The sequence below is a fragment of the Rhynchophorus ferrugineus genome, unplaced genomic scaffold (genome assembly GCF_030347505.1).
Source record: "Rhynchophorus ferrugineus isolate W39M unplaced genomic scaffold, kcgeb_rfMv2 rfM11, whole genome shotgun sequence".
Lineage (NCBI taxonomy): Eukaryota > Metazoa > Arthropoda > Insecta > Coleoptera > Curculionidae > Rhynchophorus > Rhynchophorus ferrugineus.
The window spans coordinates 30,547,737-30,568,506 of NW_027472590.1; the positions used below are offsets into that span (position 1 = coordinate 30,547,737).

The 20,770-nt window shown below is 34.3% G+C and overlaps 1 protein-coding gene across 2 annotated transcripts in view; it reads right to left on the minus strand.

Moving 5' to 3' along the window:
• The window catches only part of LOC143205184 (protein O-mannosyl-transferase TMTC2), a 456,770-nt gene that overhangs the window by 262,282 nt on the left and 173,718 nt on the right, over positions 1–20,770 (minus strand). For both annotated transcript variants that reach the window (XM_076418306.1, XM_076418305.1), the window contains exon 6: positions 11,033–11,147. In XM_076418306.1, coding sequence (XP_076274421.1) covers positions 11,033–11,147 — 115 coding nt within the window. The remainder of the gene's footprint in view (positions 1–11,032; positions 11,148–20,770) is intronic.

A 20,770-nucleotide genomic window follows, 5' to 3' on the forward strand; every position in this document is an offset into this window, starting at 1 on the left:
TCTGAAAACGCCCTTGTTGGCCTGGAAACGCTCGCTGGTCGACATACCGGGAGCTTAGCATCGCGTCACTGCCAATCTCCCCTCTTTCCAAACTGCAACGACATCATCCGTCGCTGCAGTCATAACTTTTACCCCCCTAGGACAGAAGCCAGTCGTGTGTTAACTCAAGATCGCGAATTAAGAGTTAGTTTCACTATCTGTTATTTCGCCGGGTGCTCGTGTCCAATAACGGCTGCCCGGTTGGTGGTTGCATTATTCCTAAATTTAATGAAGCATCAATAGCAACTTACAGTGGTCAGCTGTGAGATGGTTTAGATTCAGTGTATTGGTCCTACAAAATCCACTCCAACTGCAATCCTGTTAGTTGATTGGTGGAATGAATTGGTGGTGTGATAGTACTTCGCAACATGTGAAAATATAGAGATAACGTTGCAAAGTCGATTCAAAATATTTTTGTTACGTTTGTGCATGTTGTATATTCGGCAAACGTTGAAAAATCATGATAAATCTAATCAAAGATGCGTTCAGTAAACACTGACCATAGAGGCCAAATTATTTTGTAACAAGTGCAGAAGAAAGGTGCACAAATACTCACTTGGTAAAAATGCATACTCTTACTTTTCTATGCCAACATTACGAAGAGAACATAGACACCATGCTGATGATTGCTACGTTTTCTCGATGAATATCGTCGGTGTAAATTTAAAAAAAATAGCATAGTATAAATATTCTGACATACCATCAGTATCGAAGCCAATTCCACAAACGAAGATTATGAACTTTGTCTTCATCACCGGTGAGCAATGGAAGGGATTTCGTTATTGAAGAAAACTATTTTATATCACAAAGATTTGGATTTGTCGAAATATATATACAGAATTAGAAATCACGCGATGTATCGAACCGTGTATGTTACTGTAATCTCCATACCATCAAGTTGAAAAAGGTTGAGTGATGTCAGGCTTACACCAAATGGACTAAATTTAACGTAGTGTCCTTTTGAAAAACTTGATATACTTCACCATAGGGATCGAAAATTATAAAAAATATCGATATTTCCTTTTAAATATATCGATATATTTTTCTTAGTTGTCGCTTGGTTTGAAATAATATATTGGGAAGCAAAAAAATGTTTTTTAACATTTAACAAAAGCGATATTTTAAAATACTTTTTGATTTTTTGACAACTAAAACAGGTCATAAAAAGCATTTAAAATTAAATACCTGAACCGGCCTGAATCTTTAAAATTATATACTAATATATCGATATTTTTCGAAAAAGGAGAATGTACTGATATAACCAGAAATGTAAAATATTTCATTAATGAAGAATCAGGACGATGTGACTTACATACATTATATTTAAAGGCTTTGAAAACCAAAATAGGCGTATATTAGGATTTAATGTTTATAGTTAACAAGTCAATTGAAAAGTCCCCGGCCAACCATAGTAAAAAACATTTTTTTGGCGAAATTAGTCTTTATTATTCAACATAATTCCCTTCAAGCATGGTCCACTGATCATAGCGACCGTCCAACTTTTCGATACCATTATTGTAGTACGATTTGTCCTTCAAAATAAGACTCAGTTTCGGCGATCACTATTTCATTCGATGAAAATTTCTTCCCAGCGAGCATTCTTTTGAGATCTAAGAACGGGAAATAGTCGGTGAAGGCCAGATCTCGAGAATAGGGTGGATGAGAAAGCAATTCGAAGCCCAATTCATGGATTTTTGCCATCGTTTTCACTGACTTGTGACACGACGAATTGTCTCGGTGAAGCAGCACTCTCTTTTCTTCCAATGCGGCCGTTTTTCGGCGATTTCGTTGTTCAATCGGTCCAACGAACTCAATATGCTGTAATTCATTAAGCTAATGATCCGACAGCTGTCAAATTTATACACGCATCTTTTGAGGGTTAAGGCGAACTAAAAAACATGTGGATTTAATTCTAGTAGCGCCATCAGGCCGGGGACTTTTCATTTGATCTGTTATATTGGGCTAATGAGAGATTTTTATATAAGTTAAATATAACAGCCTTCTATGCTGCTTTATATAGTTGCCCTAAATAATGATATGGCAGTAATAATAATTCCATATAGCCCTTATTTCCTGAAACCTCACCGGTCCTACACAACATGTAATCTGATATCTACTTTAGAATTTACAATGGTTTTAATTAGACTTCAAAATGCTTTATCGTTGATCTTACATTCCAGATATAGCCCCCAGTGACTACTAGTTGCGTGCAGACGTAGAAAGAATTCTCCGATGGTCTTTTAGGTTAAAATTTAGGACTGCAGAAGAAGCAGCCTATTTTAACAGAAAATAAATCATTCGAAAAAATGAACCAGTCAATAACAAAAGTAGTATTGGATGTTGTTGCGGTAGCGTGGTCGTATACTACCTAATATAATGTACTATCCAAACAGTCAGTACTTCTTTGAATAGTTGTTGCTGAGAAATAATTGGTAAACACGTTTTCGTGTAATAAAATCTGTTAAACCGAGAAAATATCCAATAGACGAACCTCTATACGTATCGAAATTTATGTATCGACGCATATAGACTTCCACGTTAATAATAACCAAAGGCCTGTCCGTAATGATTACTCTATATATCAGTTGAATCAATTCCGCAGTGCTAATCGTACGTTTTCAACAAATCTCATTATATCCAGCCACCAAGCGGAATGGATCCAATGGCCGGTTTCTGTTCGCTGCCGGGCTCTTCATTGAATCCTAATATGTTCATATGTAGCTGTATTGCCTCTTTGTTTCACCCATTTGCGTGCACTAAATTTAATTTAGTTCTACTAATTCTTGGCATTACACCGAGCGATCGATACCGGGGCTAGATTGCTCTTCATAAAAATAGTAATTCGGCGGCAAAAGCTCTCCAACTATGCGGTATCCAATATTGGGAAATATTTCGTCGGATTTTTGACTGAAAATATTCTACACCACATAACAACAGTGTTTTTTTTTCGCAAAATTGTTATGGCATTAAAAAAAGAAACTAATTCTACAGTTGGAATTTTTATATATTTATTACCATATTCACTATTTTGTACTATTTGCTGACAAAACTTCCCTAACACATCAATTGAAAAGTCCCCGGCCTGACGCATAGATGGCGCTACTAGAATTAAATCCGTATGTTTTTAGTTCGCCCTAACCGTCAAAAGATGGGTGTATAAATTTGACAGCTGTTGGATCATTATTTTGCGAATTATAGCAATTTGAGTGAAGCAACTTTTGTTATTGTGAAAAAAATGGATAAAAAGGAATTTCGCGTGTTGACAAAATAAATTTCTTCCTGTAGGGAAAAAATACACTTGAAGCAAAAACTTGGCTTGATGCCGAGTTTCCGGACACTGCAGCACGAAAATCAACCATCAAGGATTGGTATGCTTAGGTTAGACGTGGTGAAATGAGCACCGAAGACGGTGAATGCAGTGGACGCCCAAAAGAGGTTGTTATCGACGAAAACATTTTAAAAATCCACAAAATGATTTTAAATGACACTCTAAAGATGAACTGAACGTGTATATCATATCATTCACGAATATTTGGGTATGAGAAAGCTCTGTGCAAAGTGGATGCCGCGCGATCTCACTTTTTTGACCAAAAACAGCGACTAGTTGATGATTCAGAGCAGTGTTTGAAGATGATCAAGCCTAATAAACCCGAGTTTTTGCATCGATATGTGACAACGGATGAAACATGGCTCCATAATTTCACTCCGAAGTCCAATCGACAGTCATGCGAGTGCACTGCACACGATGAAACCGCTCCAAAGCGTGGGAAAACGCAACAGTCGGCTGTCAAGTTTATGAGTCTATTGTGAATGTCGATGTGCATTGAATAATTTTCAATGACTCCCTTCAAAAAGGAAGGACCATCAACAGCGACAATTACATAGCGTTATTGGACCGTTTGAAGGAAGGAAGGAAAGTGCACTAAAATAACTAAAATGACACCGTGTCACAAGTCAGTAAAAACGATGGCAAAAATTCATGAATTGGGCTTCGAATTGCTTCCTCATCCACCAAATTCTCCAGATCTGGCCACCAGCAACTATTTTCTGTTCTCAGATCTTAAAAGAATGCTGGCTGAGAAGAAATATTCGTCGAATAAACAGGTGATCACTGAAACTGAGGCCTATTTTGAAGCAAAGGCCAAATCGTACTACAAAAGTGGTATCGAAAAGTTGGTCGCTATAATCAGTGACCACCCTTGAAGGGAATTATGTTGAATAAAAAAAACTAATCTTGCCAAAAAAATGTTTTGCTATGGTATAGTTCAGCTAAATAGGCAGAGCCCATTTATAGGCTTCAGATTGAATTTAATTTCAATTACTAAAACCTTGTCTCTCAGATAAACATTGTACCAAAAAACAAGAAGAATAAACAGACCGAATAACATCCAATATATTCAGGAGCTTGACAAAGCAGTGTACTGTGTTTGATATTGTACTTTCTATCCACAAAAATTATCACCAGTCTTAGCATCATACAAATATGGAACAACAACGAACCTTCTAGTACAGCTAAATAAAATACAAATATGACAGAAAACATGACGAATCAAAGTAAATCATACAAACTATTTCATTTTAACTTTTACCTTGCGTAGAATAAATAATCTAAAACTGCTAAAAATAAAATATTACATTTTTTAAAGGTGTTTTATTAAGGCAATATAAATTATTATTTACGTTACAAAAACTGATTTATTTATAATCAAGAATTGTCTAAGGATTATATTGTTGGTTTTACTTTAAATCCTTTCAGTAACTCTTACAAGGCAAATTATAACACATTTATATTGACTTATTTATCAAAAGGGTTGTTTTTGTAATATTTCTATAGTGTTAATTAAGTTTATATATTAAATTTTACATAAAATATGTAGAGATTAACTTCATTAAATATGTATGAAGATGCAATCAAGATCAAGAAAAGTATAACTTGAATTTAAAGAAATGTTTTAGATCAATTTTTGAATTCAAGAAAATATATTGTACAACGTGGGGCAAAAGTCCCGCTACCAATTTGATTGCCTATAACTTTGCTCAAAGAAAAGACAAGGAAGTTTGGTTTTCGTAGAAAGTTTATATTTACGTTGCATTTTTCGTTATGATTGAAAAATTATATCGGCTAAATAGTGACCGTGATTCGCTATGAAATTTTCGGCTTTTTTTAAGACATTTTTCATGACATCCTGCAACATCTGAGGCTGAATTTCTTCAGTTTCGTGACGAATATTGTCTTTAAGATGTTGAATCGTTTGGAGCTTATTCACATAAACTTTTTATTTAAAAAAAACCCATAAGAAAAAGTCTGGTGCTGTTAAATCCGGAGATCTGGCTGGACAAGCTAAATCGCCACTTCGCGAAATTAGTCTTCATGGAAAAACGTCATTTAATAATTGAATTATTGAACGAGAAGTGTGTACTGTGGCCCCATTTTGCTGAAACTACATGTCTTGGTACCGTTCAGCAGTAACAGTAACTGCAGCACCTTGGCCATTTCAAAAAATAAGGACCAATGATGTTTCCAGCATGAATACCACACCATACAGTTGTTTTAGTGGATGTAATAATTTTCGTGAATTAACTGAGGACTCTGTGTTCCCCAAAACCGACCGTTCTGGTTATTGACGTGACCACTGAGAAGAAAATGGGTGTCATCGCTCATTATCAATTTAGACGAAAAATCTTCAATTTCACCAGACAGCATTAGGATTGTATTTCTGTACTCAACTCGATGATCAGGATCTCTCGGTAGTAATTTTTGGACTAACTGAATTTTGTTCGGAAACATTTTCGAATCAGTTTTTAAAATTCGCCTTAAATTACGTGCAGAAATGTCTAACTGGGAACAACGTCTCCGAATTGATGTTTCTGCAGTCTCTGCAACACAGCATTACGAGACGTCCGTTGTCTTCCAGAAAGATGCCTGTCCGCTTTTTTATAATAATTTATCCATATTATTATTTGGACATCTACACAACACAATGGTTAATGCGAAAAGATGACGCGCAATTAATATGGCAGTGGCACTTTTGCCCCACCTGTTATATACGTTATATCCTTGAAACGTTGGCCTCTTTGTAAAAAGCCTCTGGTTATTTCTATATTCATTAAATTACATGAAATTACACAGACCTGCAAAAAATTCTAATAGATGTTTAGGTTTTAAGTAATCATTATGTTTTTCGGTGTACTAAACCGAAAATAACTCTCTTTTTATCATGGGATCATACGTTTCTTGTAATTTGGGTAGCTATGTAAAAAGAGAACAGACTTTTTGTTTTCTAATAATTAAGGATACATGTATTCACATTAAAGCCGTATCTTTTTCTCAGTCAGGCTCCTCTTTGTACATATTTGGGAAATACTGATTAAAAAAATTAATACTGTGACAGTAACAACGAATGGCATGTTTTACATGCTCTTCTAGTTTTTTCTGTCCTCAGTGAGTGTAGTTTAACTCATATGTATTAAAAAGTCGTTTATTAAATAACAGTGGTATAGTTTTTGGATATTTTACTAAAAAAGTTGTTAAGTTTTGGATGTATTATGATCCTGATCAGCTATAACTATTGTTTCCAGATATTTTTGAGATACGCAGCAATGTCCTAACATATTTATCATTGCACAATATGTCTAGGTTTGTTTAGACTTCGCTGCACTATAATACACAACATAAAATAAACCGATGGGCCTAGTTTTTTTTAACAACTTAAACCTAAACCCAACCTCAATTTTTTTAACGTGTTAACCAAAAATCAGAGCGCCTTAGACTAGTAATAATCAAGTAACCTTACTAGTTAGTTTAAAAATACGCTCAATTTGACCTAAAATCAAAGGATCTTCAGTCAATCATAAAGCCAATTTGCACCAAATTTATAGTGCAAATATGGGATTCCTACGTAACCTACAAAGAACTGCACTATGACCTCGAAGTCTAGGTATAGTTACGAAACAATGCAAGATTTCTTCTTAAAACATGAAAACACATTGTTAAATCACAGCAAATTGGAAGCCATATAGCTGCTGAACAATACGCAAGGAATCAGAATCAGAAGAATATTTTGTAAATTAAGATGTATATCTAACAGCAGGTCAATTGAAAAGTTCCAGATCAAAGAAAATTGATTATAGCGACCGTCCAACTTTTCGATGCTATTTTTGTAGTACGATTTGTCTTTTGCTTCAAAATAGGCCTCCGTTTCGGCGATCACCTCTTCATTCGACGAAAATTTCTTCCCAGCAAACATTCTTTTGAGATCTGAGAAGAGGAAATAGTCGCTGGGGGCTAGATCTGGAGAATATGGTGGATGAGCAAGCAATTAGAAGCCCAATTTATGCATTTTTACCATCGTTTTCACTGACTTGTGACACGGTGAATTGCCTTGGTGAAGCAGCATTTTCTTTTTCTTCAAACGTGGCCGTTTTTAGGTGATTTCGTCCTTCAAATGGTCCAATAACGCTATGTAATAGTAGCTATTGATGGTCCACTCCTCTTTCAAGGTAGTCAATGAAAATTATTCCATGCGCACCCCAAAATACAGACGCCATAACATTGCCAGCCTACTGATGCGTTTTCCCACGCTTTGGAGCCGGTTCATCGTGTGTAGTCCATTCGGATGACTGTCGACTGGGCTTCGGAGTGAAATGATGGCCACGTTTCACCCATTGTTACAAATCGATGTCAAAACTCTGGTTTATTACGCTCGATCATCTTTAAACACTGGTCAAAATTGAGCTCGCGGCACCCACTTTGCACAGAGTTTTCTATTACCCAAATACTCGTGAATCACACGTTCAGTTGATATCTTTAGAGCGTCTGCGATTTTATTCAGTTTCAATTTTCGGTCATTCGAAACCATTTTGTGGATTTGTTTAAATATTTTCATGGGTAACAACTTCTTTTGAGCGTCCACAGCGTTCACCGTCTTCGGTGCTCATTTCACCACGTCTAAACTTAGCATACCAATCCTTGATGGTTGATTTTCCTGGGGCAGCGTCCGGACACTCGACGTCAAGCCAAGCTTTTGCTTCAACTGTAGTTTTTCCCTTCAAACAACAATATTTTACACACGCGAAATTCCTTTTTATCCATTTTCTTCACAATAACAGAAGTTGCTTCACTCAAAATGCTATAATTCACAAACTAATGATCCGACAGCTGTCAAATTTATACACGCATCTTTTGGGGGTTAGAGCTAACTAAAAAACATATAGATTTAATTCTAGTAGTGCCATCTATGTGTCAGGCCGGGGACTTTTCAATTGACCTGTTAGTGTGAGAGTTAAAGCCCCACGGCGCTAGTTAAAAATTTGTCTTCGTATAAAGCTATAGAGCAAGTTTCATCAGCTTTGTGTCATTTTCTGCTATATGTATACAAAAAATCTATAATCTTAAATGCAAGCAGCAAAAGTGACCAGAAAGCAGTGAATGAAAAAAATCGCTTACTCAAAATTACCGTATAGCCTAAGTATTCCGAGCTAAGATAAAACTTATTAATGGCGTTAAGATTTAACCAATTTTCCTGTCTTTATTTATTAACTTTTATTTTGAGACACCCTCTATATTCTTCATTTGAAGGAATTCTTACGGTGCAACGTATTAGATCCCAAAACAGTTAATTAATCTCATATTTTAACCGTAACAGCCCGGAAAAAAACTAACCGAGCTCCATTTACCGACTTTTACTATTTAGTTGCCAGCGTCTACGCCACCTCGCCAACACCACCCGACAATTACGTCCGAGCCAAAGACTATAATTGCAGAAAATATTCAAATTCTGTTCACCTTTCGCGGAAAAACTTATTAAGTATTCCAGGATCGTGAATGGTTTGCCTCCGTTAAAATAAATTAAACCCGCCATAACCGTCTACTAATTGCAGACGTTTTTAAGACGTTTAGGGTCATTTTGATTTAGAGCACTAGTTTGTATTAATACCGCCGTAATGAACTCAAAAATTAGTTTCAGTATTTTAATTTTATGCAGTCTATTTTGTTGTGATATTTTCTTATGATCAAAAAACGTTTAAAAGATCTTAAAGTTGTCTTGGTGAAGCAGATTTCTTTTTCTTCGAATGAGACCGTTTTTTGGCGATTTCGTCCTTCAAACGATCCAATAACGCTATGTAATAGTCGCTGTTGATGATCCTTCTTTTTTCAAGGAATTCAATGAAAATTATTCCACGTGCATCTCAAAAACAAGACGCTATAAGCTTGGCAACCGACTGTTGCGTTTTTCCACGGTTTGGAGCGGGTTCATCGTGTGCAAGTTAACTCGGATGACTCTCGAATGGACTTCGGAGTGAAACGATGGAACCATGTTTAGATTGATATGTTATCTTTTAGGGATAACCCACATTAACCATTTTTATTGTTTACTTTTTACGTGAGAAAATGGCTTATTTACGAAGCTATTTTAAGCAATACGGCATTAATCTTTATCGAATTAAGTACCTTAAATACAGTGTGCAATTAATATAGATCAATATGGTTCCTTACAGCATGTAAATTAAACAAATATTTTCGGAGATATTACAAATTTAAAATTTGCGTTTAATAATGTGTAATGTAATAAAAATTGTATGAATTTAGATATTCCAAAGATAGCAGGAAATCTTCATAGTAAGTATAGGGGAAGAGGAATTGTTTTACTCCAAATTTAATGCGTGCAGGCCAAGGGCAGTAATGAATGAACCAAAAATACTGGATCGATTTTAATCATATTTTCATTGAGTGACATAGGCATATATATTTTATGCCCATGCAAAGTCGGAGCGGGCCGCTATGTTTTTATATACAACGTCCATATTTTTTCTGTAGTGTATTTAATTTAGTATCAGCATTGCACCCGTGCGAAGCCGGGGCGGGTCGCTAGTATAATTCATAAATAAATTCATTTGTAAATTGTCTTAATATATTAACGCGAAATATAATTGACATAAATAATAGACTTATAAATATTTATTGTACCCAACACTAATATTATTTTATAACCTATGGGAAAATGGAAATCGTATCAATAAAAACTGAAATTAATTTTAAATGATTTCACAGTTTTGCTAACTGTTCTAACTGTTCAAGACTTGAAACCAGAAATAAATTAAAATCTGTATAAACGATGATGATTTGTAAAGCGAAATTTCTATATATTTCATTGATAAGTTTAAATACCAAATATCTATTTGGTTTTAATTTTACAAATGGCTAGTTTAATCAATGACGACTAGTATTAATTGTAAACTACAAGGTATTAATATTTAAAAAAATTGCATTTCATTTAATAAAACTTGTATTAGATTCCCATAATTATGAATCTTAATATAAGGCTAACAAACTCATATTGATGATGGGAAAAGGCTGTGGGAACCCATGGATAATGCCTTGAATAAAATATATTGTACGGATTTTTCATAACAAAGCTTCAAAATCCTTTAGAATAAATTTATAGACCTCATATAATAATCCAAAATATAATTGACATGAATAATGAGTTACGAATATTTATTATACCTGACACTAATGTAATTAAATTAATAATCTGTGGGTGAACGGAAATTGTATCAATAGAAACTGAAATTAATTTTAAATAATTTCACAGTTTTGTCGGAGACTCACTAACCGTTCAGAACTAGACGCCAGAAATGAATTTCAATCTGTAAAAACGATGACTAATTGCAAACTCCGAAATTTCTAAGACATTTACTAGCACTTTTCGCCATTGAACGAGGTAATTTCTTGTAGTTTTCCCGTATCAAAAGGGCGACGATTTTTCCATTAATTTGAATGTAAATTTAATTCTCAAGGAAATCGCTCTCTGTCCGACAAAAGTCACTAATTAGTCGGGACGGTTAGTTTTCTTTTCGATTCGTCCGGAATGAATATAAGTCCGGAACCATTCGGGAAACAAGCTCGGTAAACAGTCAAAGAACTCGAAGCGTTTTTGTCCCCGACAAAGGAATTCCACTTAATTAATTATGTAAAAACTATAATACTCACAAGTTGTAATGGACGTCCGCCATGTTCGGTCGAAAATCTAGGGCTTTCCTGAAGGCTTCTTCCGCCTCGAGTGTTTGGCCCTTTGTATTGAGAATACTCCCCAAATTACCATAAGCTGAAACACAATAAATTATTAATATTTCGCCCTGTTTGATCTTTCCGAGCTTCAAAGGTTTATTGATCTTAACAGTTGAACGACAAAGTACAAGGTAATGAATGTAAATATCATTAATAGACAAACGACTAGTATATACATTATTCATTGTCGACCTTTAAGTTGATAAAATGCTTTTACACCGCGTAAAACACCGCTCTGTTTTATTTTGTTTTATACGAGGCGCTACTTATTGACACTAAATAGTACAACGTTTAAAAAAATACAGGCGAAAAAATGTGTTTCCTACAAAATATGTAATGGATTTAAGTTTATATTAGTGTTAAAATAGATAGATATAGGGTGGGGCAAAAGTACCGCTACCTTTTTGATTGCGCGCCATCTGAGTTGTGTGAAGTTTAGCTCAGTTTCACATTAACCATTGTATTGTGTAAATGTCCAAATCTTATTATGGATAAATATAAGGCATAAGAACGAGCAGAAATAGTGACAATATTTATTGAAAATAATCGTTCCATTATTGGCACTCACCGGAAATTGCGTCAAAAATAGCCTGATCGTCCTAAATATGCGGCACTGGTGCGCGATAGTGTTGCAGAGTCTCCAGAAACATTAATTCGGAGACATAGTTCCCAGTTACACATTTCTTCACGCAGTTTAAGGCGAATTTTGAAAACTGATTTGAAAATGTTCCCGTACAAAATTCAATTAACCAAAAATTGCTGTTGAAAGCCTGTCTGGTGAAATTGGAGATAATGAACGATGAAGCCCATTTTCTTCTCAGTGGCCACGTCAATCAGAACAGTGGGTTTTGTGTAACACAGAATCCTCAATTAATTCATGAAATATCATTGTATCCACCAAAAACAACTGTATGATGTGGTATTCATGCTGGAAACTTCATTGGTTCCTATTCTTTTGAAAATGACCAAGCTGTTGCAGTTAGTGTTACTGCTGAATGGTACCAAGATATGAGTCGAAATTGTCTTGTGCCTAAAACGTAAAAGCGAGGACTAGATGAGATGTGATTTCAGCACTATAGGGCTACAGCACACACAGCTCGTTCAACAATTCAATTATTTTATGACTAATTTCGCAAATTGGCAATTTAGCATGGCCAGCCAGATCTCCGGATTTAACAGCACAAGACTTTTTCTTATGGGATTTTTTAAAATCAAAAGTTTATATGAACAAGCCCAAAACGATTCAGCATCCTAAAGGCAATATTCGTCGCGAAATCGAAAAAATCCAGCCTCAGATGTTGCAGGATGTCATGAAAAATGCCTTTAAAAGAGCCGAAAGTTGGATGATGTTGTTGTTGTTGGTCACCATTTAGTCGATGTAATTTTTCAATCATAACGAAAAAAACGCAAAGACCAAATAAACTGTTTATGAAAACCAAACAGACACAAAAGAATTAAACCATCTGATCTTGTGTAGTGTTGTGTAGTGAGGTGCATATATTAAAAAATTCAGCAGTGACATGTATAAACATTATTTCACCAGAGACTGAGATAGGGCCGATGGGTCCTCCTGGTTATATACCTAGATTTAAGTTAGCATAAAGATAAATTGTAGGTTAGACGGAAACGACTAGTAACAATATATTAATTAAATAATAAAAAAAGGGCATTATTTATATATTTATATATATTTTTTTATTTCAACTAATGTATGTCTGTCAATAATTGCCAATGTTATAGGTAGAATGGATTAAATACAATATTATTTGTGCATTCAAATGCAAAATGTGCTGATTTCGATACATCAAGCTAAACTGAATTTAATTCCGGTAACCGCCGGCTTGATTGGCTCAGCGGTAAACGCGACAGGACGGTCATCCTGCTGTTGCGGCAGTTGCAGGTTCGAAACCTGCTGGGGCATGGTCGTAAATTTATGTTTGACATGACAAAGAGAATGATCCAGTGACACCTGTAACCAGGCTGGGTTAGGCCGGATATCTTCTGGGATTATTTCTAAGTCGGTCAGTGATCAATCGGTAGACTTAATGTAGAGGACCACGATTCTGAGCCCACGTTAAACCATAGGTCCAGTCCAGATAAACCCTAGTTGGTAAAAAGGAGACAACACTAATGTATAGCGTGTATTAAGCTTGTGTTATTTTACAGTAACATATTGATTAATAAAAGTGATAAAATTGATAAAATACTGAAGTACAGCGTTTTTTCTTAACATATGGCTTCCACCTGAGCTTAATATCAAGGGCTATACCAAAATAAATAGCAGTATTTCGATACAAGACTACTTGTTGATATACTCGTATATACACTGGTTTGTGCTAGCTTATCTTCTTGGTGAAATCAGTATACGCTGATTTATTTTGATTAATTTGTATACGCTATTTTTCTGCCCGAATTGTATTTTGCCAATAGCTGTTTGTAACTTTTTTGTTGATTTAGTGTTGTTACCTCTAATGCTCAGAATTTCAGTGTCATCCGCCAGTTGCAAATGTACAGCAGATACAGGACCGTAATATTGGCTGGTATGATGCTGTTTTATGAGCAGGCATTCCTGGTTTAGGAATCATAGTTACTTCATACATATTCCACATTGGTGATACATATTGTGGTCTTAGTGACGCCTTTATTAGGTTAATGATCTTAGTGCTATTAGTCGAATTTCAATTAAAATTTTCCTTGTTCTTTTTTTCTAATAATTAACTTCAGTTAGATTAAAAAATGGAATTTTTATCCTTCCTTGTACAATGATAATGAACAACGATTAGAATTTCAGTGTCATCTACCAAGTTGCAAATATACAGCAGATACAGGTCAGTGATATTGGCTGGTATGATGCTCTTTCGTGAGGAGGCTATCCTGGTTTAAGAATCATAGTTACTTCATACATATCCCACATTGGTGATACATATTGTGGTCTTAGTGAAGTATTTACTAGGTTAATGATCTTAGAGCTATTAGTCGAATTTTAATTACAATTTTCCTTGTTTTTTTTCTGATAATTAACTTCACTTAGATTGAAAAATGGAATTTTCATCCTTCCTTGTACAATGATGATGAATAATGATTAGAATTTCAGTGTCATCTACCAAGTTGCAAATGTACAGCAGGTACAGGTCAGTGATATTGGCTGGTATGATGCTGTTTCGTGAGGAGGCTATCCTGGTTTAAGAATCATAGTTACTTCATACATATCCCATATTGGTCATATACATTGTGGTCTTACTGAAGCATTTACTAGGTTAATGATCTTAGAGCTATTAGTCGAATTTTAATTAAAATTTTCCTTGTTCTTTTTTTCTGATAATTAACTTCACTTAGATTGAAAAATGGAATTTTCATCCTTCCTTGTACAATGATGATGAATAATGATTAGAATTTCAGTGTCATCTACCAAGTTGTAAATGTAGAGCAGATACAGGTCAGTGATATTGGCTGGTATGATGCTCTTTCGTGAGGAGGCTATCCTGGTTTAAGAATCATAGTTGCTTCATACATATCCCACATTGGTGATACATATTGTGGTCTTAGTGAAGCATTTACTAGGTTAATGGTCTTAGAACAATTAGTCGAATTTTAATTACAATTTTCCTTGTTTTTTTTCTGATAATTAACTTCACTTAGATTGAAAAATGGAATTTTCATCCTTCCTTGTACAATGATGATGAATAATGATTAGAATTTCAGTGTCATCTACCAAGTTGCAAATGTACAGCAGATACAGGTCAGTGATATTGGCTGGTATGATGCTGTTTCGTGAGGAGGCTATCCTGGTTTAAGAATCATAGTTACTTCACACATATCCCATATTGGTCATATACATTGTGGTCTTACTGAAGCATTTACTAGGTTAATGATCTTAGAGCTATTAGTCGAATTTTAATTAAAATTTTCCTTGTTCTTTTTTTCTGATAATTAACTTCACTTAGATTGAAAAATGGAATTTTCATCCTTCCTTGTACAATGATGATGAATAATGATTAGAATTTCAGTGTCATCTACCAAGTTGTAAATGTAGAGCAGATACAGGTCAGTGATATTGGCTGGTATGATGCTCTTTCGTGAGGAGGCTATCCTGGTTTAAGAATCATAGTTGCTTCATACATATCCCACATTGGTGATACATATTGTGGTCTTAGTGAAGCATTTACTAGGTTAATGATCTTAGAGCTATTAGTCGAATTTTAACTAAAATTTTCCTTGTTTTTTTTCTGATAATTAACTTCACTTAGATTGAAAAATGGAATTTTCATCCTTCCTTGTACAATGATGATGAATAATGATTAGAATTTCAGTGTCATCTACCAAGTTGCAAATGTACAGCAGGTACAGGTCAGTGATATTGGCTGGTATGATGCTGTTTCGTGAGGAGGCTATCCTGGTTTAAGAATCATAGTTACTTCATATATATCCCATATTGGTCATATACATTGTGGTCTTACTGAAGCATTTACTAGGTTAATGATCTTAGAGCTATTAGTCGAATTTTAATTAAAATTTTCCTTGTTCTTTTTTTCTGATAATTAACTTCAGTTAGATTGAAAAATGGAATTTTCATTCTTCCTTGTACAATGATAATGAACAATGATTAGAATTTCAGTGTCATCTACCAAGTTGTAAATATACAGCAGATACAGGTCAGTGATATTGGCTGGTATGATGCTCTTTCGTGAGGAGGCTATCCTGGTTTAAGAATCATAGTTGCTTCATACATATCCCACATTGGTGATACATATTGTGGTCTTAGTGAAGCATTTACTAGGTTAATGGTCTTAGAACAATTAGTCGAATTTTAATTAAATTTTCCTTGTTCTTTTTTCCTGATAATTAACTTCAGTTAGACTGAAAATGGAATTTTCATCCTTCCTTGTCCAATGATGATGAACAATGATTAGCACCATTGTCTTTTTCCTCAATAGCGCCTAAAATATAGCAAATTTTCTAGTTTATAAGTTTTATGTGAAATATATAAGAACAATTGAGCAGAAATAGTAACAGCATCGCCTATTTATATTCTAAAAACGTTATCCGCCAAGCTACGAACTACGAAACAATCGAAACAAATCATCGATAAACGGAATTTGACATGTGCCCGTTCCTCTATTTCCCACCGATGCGGGAGTAGCAGTTCGGAAATAAAATTTGGGCGCGCGAGAAAAAAAAACACGTCCAACTTTGCCGGATCCCGAAATAACTGACAACCCGTTCCGCGCGAACGCTATTAGAAAAAGTTTTTCAATTTTTACGACTTCGAGTTGGCACAGTCGATAAATTTCCACGGAAAGAATTCCCCCGCGCTACGAAAACTTACACAATTTTCCCATTTACTTATTTGCTTCCGCCAATAAATGACAGAACAACGCAATTAGTCGTCCCTGATTTTGTTGATATTCGAAAGATTCCTTTAAAAATCGCTGGAAGCCAGATAATTTATATTATTTTTTCAGTTATGGCTCACATAACTAGGTTATTCACATAAACTTTTGATTATAAAAAAAACATAAGAAAGAGTCTGGTGCTGTTAAATCCGAAGATCTGGCAGGATATGCTAAATAGCCACTTCACGAAATTAGTCTTCGTGGAAAAACGTCATTCAATAATTGAATTGTCGAACGAGTGTATTCTGAGGCCCCATCTTGCTGAAACTACATGTCCTCTAATCATTGCCCTTCCATTTCAGACATAAGAGAATTTCGAATCATGTCTTGGTATCGTTCAGCAATAACAGTAACTGCAACACCTTGGTGGTTTTCAAAAAAATAGGGACCAAGGATGTTTCCAGCATGAATACAACGCCATACAGTTGTTTTGAGTAGATGCAATGATGTTTCATAAATTAATTGAGGATTATGTGTTCTCCAAAACCGACTGTTCTATTTATTAACGTGGTCACTGAGAAGAAAATGGGCTTCATCACCCATTATCAATTTAGACGAAACATATTCAAATTCACTCTGTTCATGTCAATTTCTGTACTCAACTCGTTGATCAGGATCTCTCGGTAGTAATTTTTGGACTAATTGAATTTTGTTTGGAAACAGTTTCAAATCAGTTTTCAAAATTCGTCTTAAATTGCATGGAAAAATGTGTAACTGGAAACCACGTCCCGAATTGATGCTTCTGCAGATTCTGCAACACTATCGCGTACCAGAGCCACATTTTTAGCGTTACGCGACGTCTATTACGAATATTGTAAATAATTTTGCTCGTTCTTGTGTTGTATATTTATCCATAATAAAATTTGGACGTCTACACAACACAATGGTTACAGCGAAACTGAACTAAAAGTCACATAGCCAAGATAGCGCGCAATCAAACTGGTAGCGGGACTTTTGCCCCATCTGCTAGTTGTAGATTTCAAAACAAGAAACAAAGAAGAAATTTATTACTATCTTTCAAATAAAAATATTGCAAACGGTATGGGAGAAAGAATATAAATTGTACTAGAAGTAATACTAAAGGAGTTATAACTTATGATTCAACAGTCATATCATTAACAGCAATTGTCCATCAAAAATAGTATCAACATTTGCAAACTGATAAAAATTGAACATTTATTTATCTTTATATATTTCTGGAACGATTTAGTTTTTCTTTTTTAGAAGTGACATGTTACTAGGACTTTTTGAGCGAAAGCTGAAGAAAACGATATTAGAATAAGAGAAGGAATTAGATAGGATTCTGTAAGATACAAGACTAGTGGAGGACGATACTTTGAAAAGATCAAATTTACCAATAAGATTTGACCTGAATCGAATAAACAAAAGATAAAACATTAACCATTAATGACAACCTGATAATCTAATGACTACTAGTCTGAAGAAGGTGAAAGAATAAAACAAACGTCAATAAAACGTCTGGAAGATTTTAGTTTGAGATATATAAATGATATATACAAATATGATATCTGGATTTTTAGTAAATAATATTAGATAATATCAAATATTTATGTAAATATGGTTCAAGGACTTTATCTAAAAATGTACTTGTTTCAATATGATTTCTATGTCAGTCATTTATATCAGTTTCTTTTTCGCATTTTGCCAATAAATTTTATAACAGAATATGATTTATTATTTCCAAATTTTCCCCAGTTTTTATTTACTTGGTAATATGAGAAATGTATTAATATATACGTATAGAAATATGCCCATTTCTCGTTTTCAAAAATGCAATTTTCATGTTATTGGACACAAATATCAATTTGCTATGAAGTATCAAATTAGGATGACGTTTTACTAATAATTTATAACTTATACACGGATTTTCATATTATCTGTTGCTAATTTTCTCTATCATTTAAAAAATAGAAATATGAGATTATTGAAGAACAATATAAACATAACATTAACCTAAGAATTACTACTTAACCGCTACTTTGCGTGGTGTATCTTTAGCATAATCGTTCTTCGCTAAATCTCGCAACATTTGGCCGCCCAGCTTGATTTTTCCTTTTTGGGAACTATTCGCTGCATATTTTCCTAGGAATATCGATTTCGCTATAGATGTATAAGATATATCTGTTTAGATTTCATTCGACAGACATGTCAAAATCATTACAACCAACGACAATGAATTTCTTCCTCAGCTTTGACTTCATCTTTAACGAGATTTCAGAGAGAAACGTGAAACATTACCTGAAAAACCACATTTAAACGACCTCAAGTTTACAGATATATGATTGTAACAGTTTTTTAGTCTGCTATTCCTGTAGTTGGGCCAACGTTTAATGTATTACAATGACTAGCCTTTCTCAGTATTTTCTACATCAACATCAGAACATGTCAAGTTCAGAATTATATATAATTGTCATCAATATTACTTATACAACGAATTTAAAGGATAAAAAAGTTTTGCAGTATTACTTTGGGCTCTCTTCAAAATAACAAAGCAAATATAATTCCATCATTGATTCCTTCATTGAATGAAGTGAAAATATATATTAATTAGGCCATGGATAAGTGGTACATAATAAAAATACTAAGAGCATATTAGTAAACAGTAGAACAAATATAGAAGGCAAAGACGAGCCGAGATTGGCATTAACAAGACTAAGTCATATAACAGATTTTATACAAGAAAGCATATATTAATTACGAATAATTGGTTCAAAGTAGCGTTGGAAACTATTGACTTAAAACAGTCGAAACAGTCGATAGTCAAAATCTAGCTATTCAAATAGATGGTTCGACTGTTTTTTATTTCAACTTGTGATATCAGACGAAGATGTACGAACCCTTTCCAGTATAAATTGTGAGAGGGGAAAGGGCGGAGATAACTGCTTGGGGCAGTTAATTTTATATGTGCTTTTCAACGGTAGTATAAACGAGACGGAGATGTACATATACCATCACGTACTAACTCAAAAAAACAGAAAAAGATAATTATTAAATACTATTTACATGCAATTAATAATTTAATTTTAAACGAAGTAGTATTACTTTTATATTTGAATGTTCTATGGATCTGTAAAGAGAAATGGAATTGCTCTATGGAAGGAGATAATACACTACAAATGTTTTATTGTAAATAATATAGTATAATAAAAATAGGCAATACGATACACCTTAAACAAAACCTAAAAACTAAAGATGTACAATAACCATAAATACTATATAAAAATTAAACATATACCTAATCAAACAAAATCAAACTAATCCATAACATAATTAAAAATGATCTGAATGAAATGATATAAATGCTTTATTTATTATTGAACAGAAAAATCAAGAAAGTAATGGAAATATTACCTATTACCATATTACCATTATTACATATAAATCTATGTAACCATAAATTGGGTACATTTTTGTCAAGATCGCGGCTAGGACGAGAGAGCCAGAACGTTAAAAATCAGGCGAATGAAAATAGTACAACCAAAAAGAACAACTAAAAGTTCATGACAAAAACAGTGGACTGAAACAGTTACTGATAAAAAATAGTAAAATCAGTCGAAGCAAAAATAGCGATTGAAACAGACGATATTAAAAAGTAGTCAATTACTAAACAGTCGATAGTCCATTTCAATCGATAGTTCCCAACATTAGTTCAAAGCATATATGTTAAAAAAACTGATATATTCAAGGAAAGAAGAGGAGACTGGTTGAACGACGATACAAAGCGACAACACAATTACAATTTCGATAGAATCATCCACGGTTTCCCCATCTTACCTCAGCCAACAAATCAAGCACGCGAAATATTGAATTCATTATTTAAAGATTACAGCTTATTCCTATTTTTTCCTCTGCGCCGGGTCTTTCGTCCTCTATCACTCAAAAGATTAGAAAGCCCACGTCAAATATATTTCGGGAATAATATTAATAAGACCTTATTTTCGACCTTCTTCTACGCTATTGGTTTGCCACCCCCACTCCGATATTGAGCCACTCGGTCGGCAAATAAAGCAAAGTCGAAGGCAATTCCCTTCCTACACATCCGGGTCGGCCGAGGAAACAAAAAAGAAACGATTTGATACGGTGGCCAAATAGGAAATAAGGAAACATGACAGGAGAGTGACTTATGGTCGATGCAATCTTTCTTATAATTGTTTGTATAAATAGGGGTCTAGTTTATGATAATTAATGTGGTTTTATTAGGATTTTGAATATATTCTGACAGTTTGTCTTTGTGAAAAAGTAAATT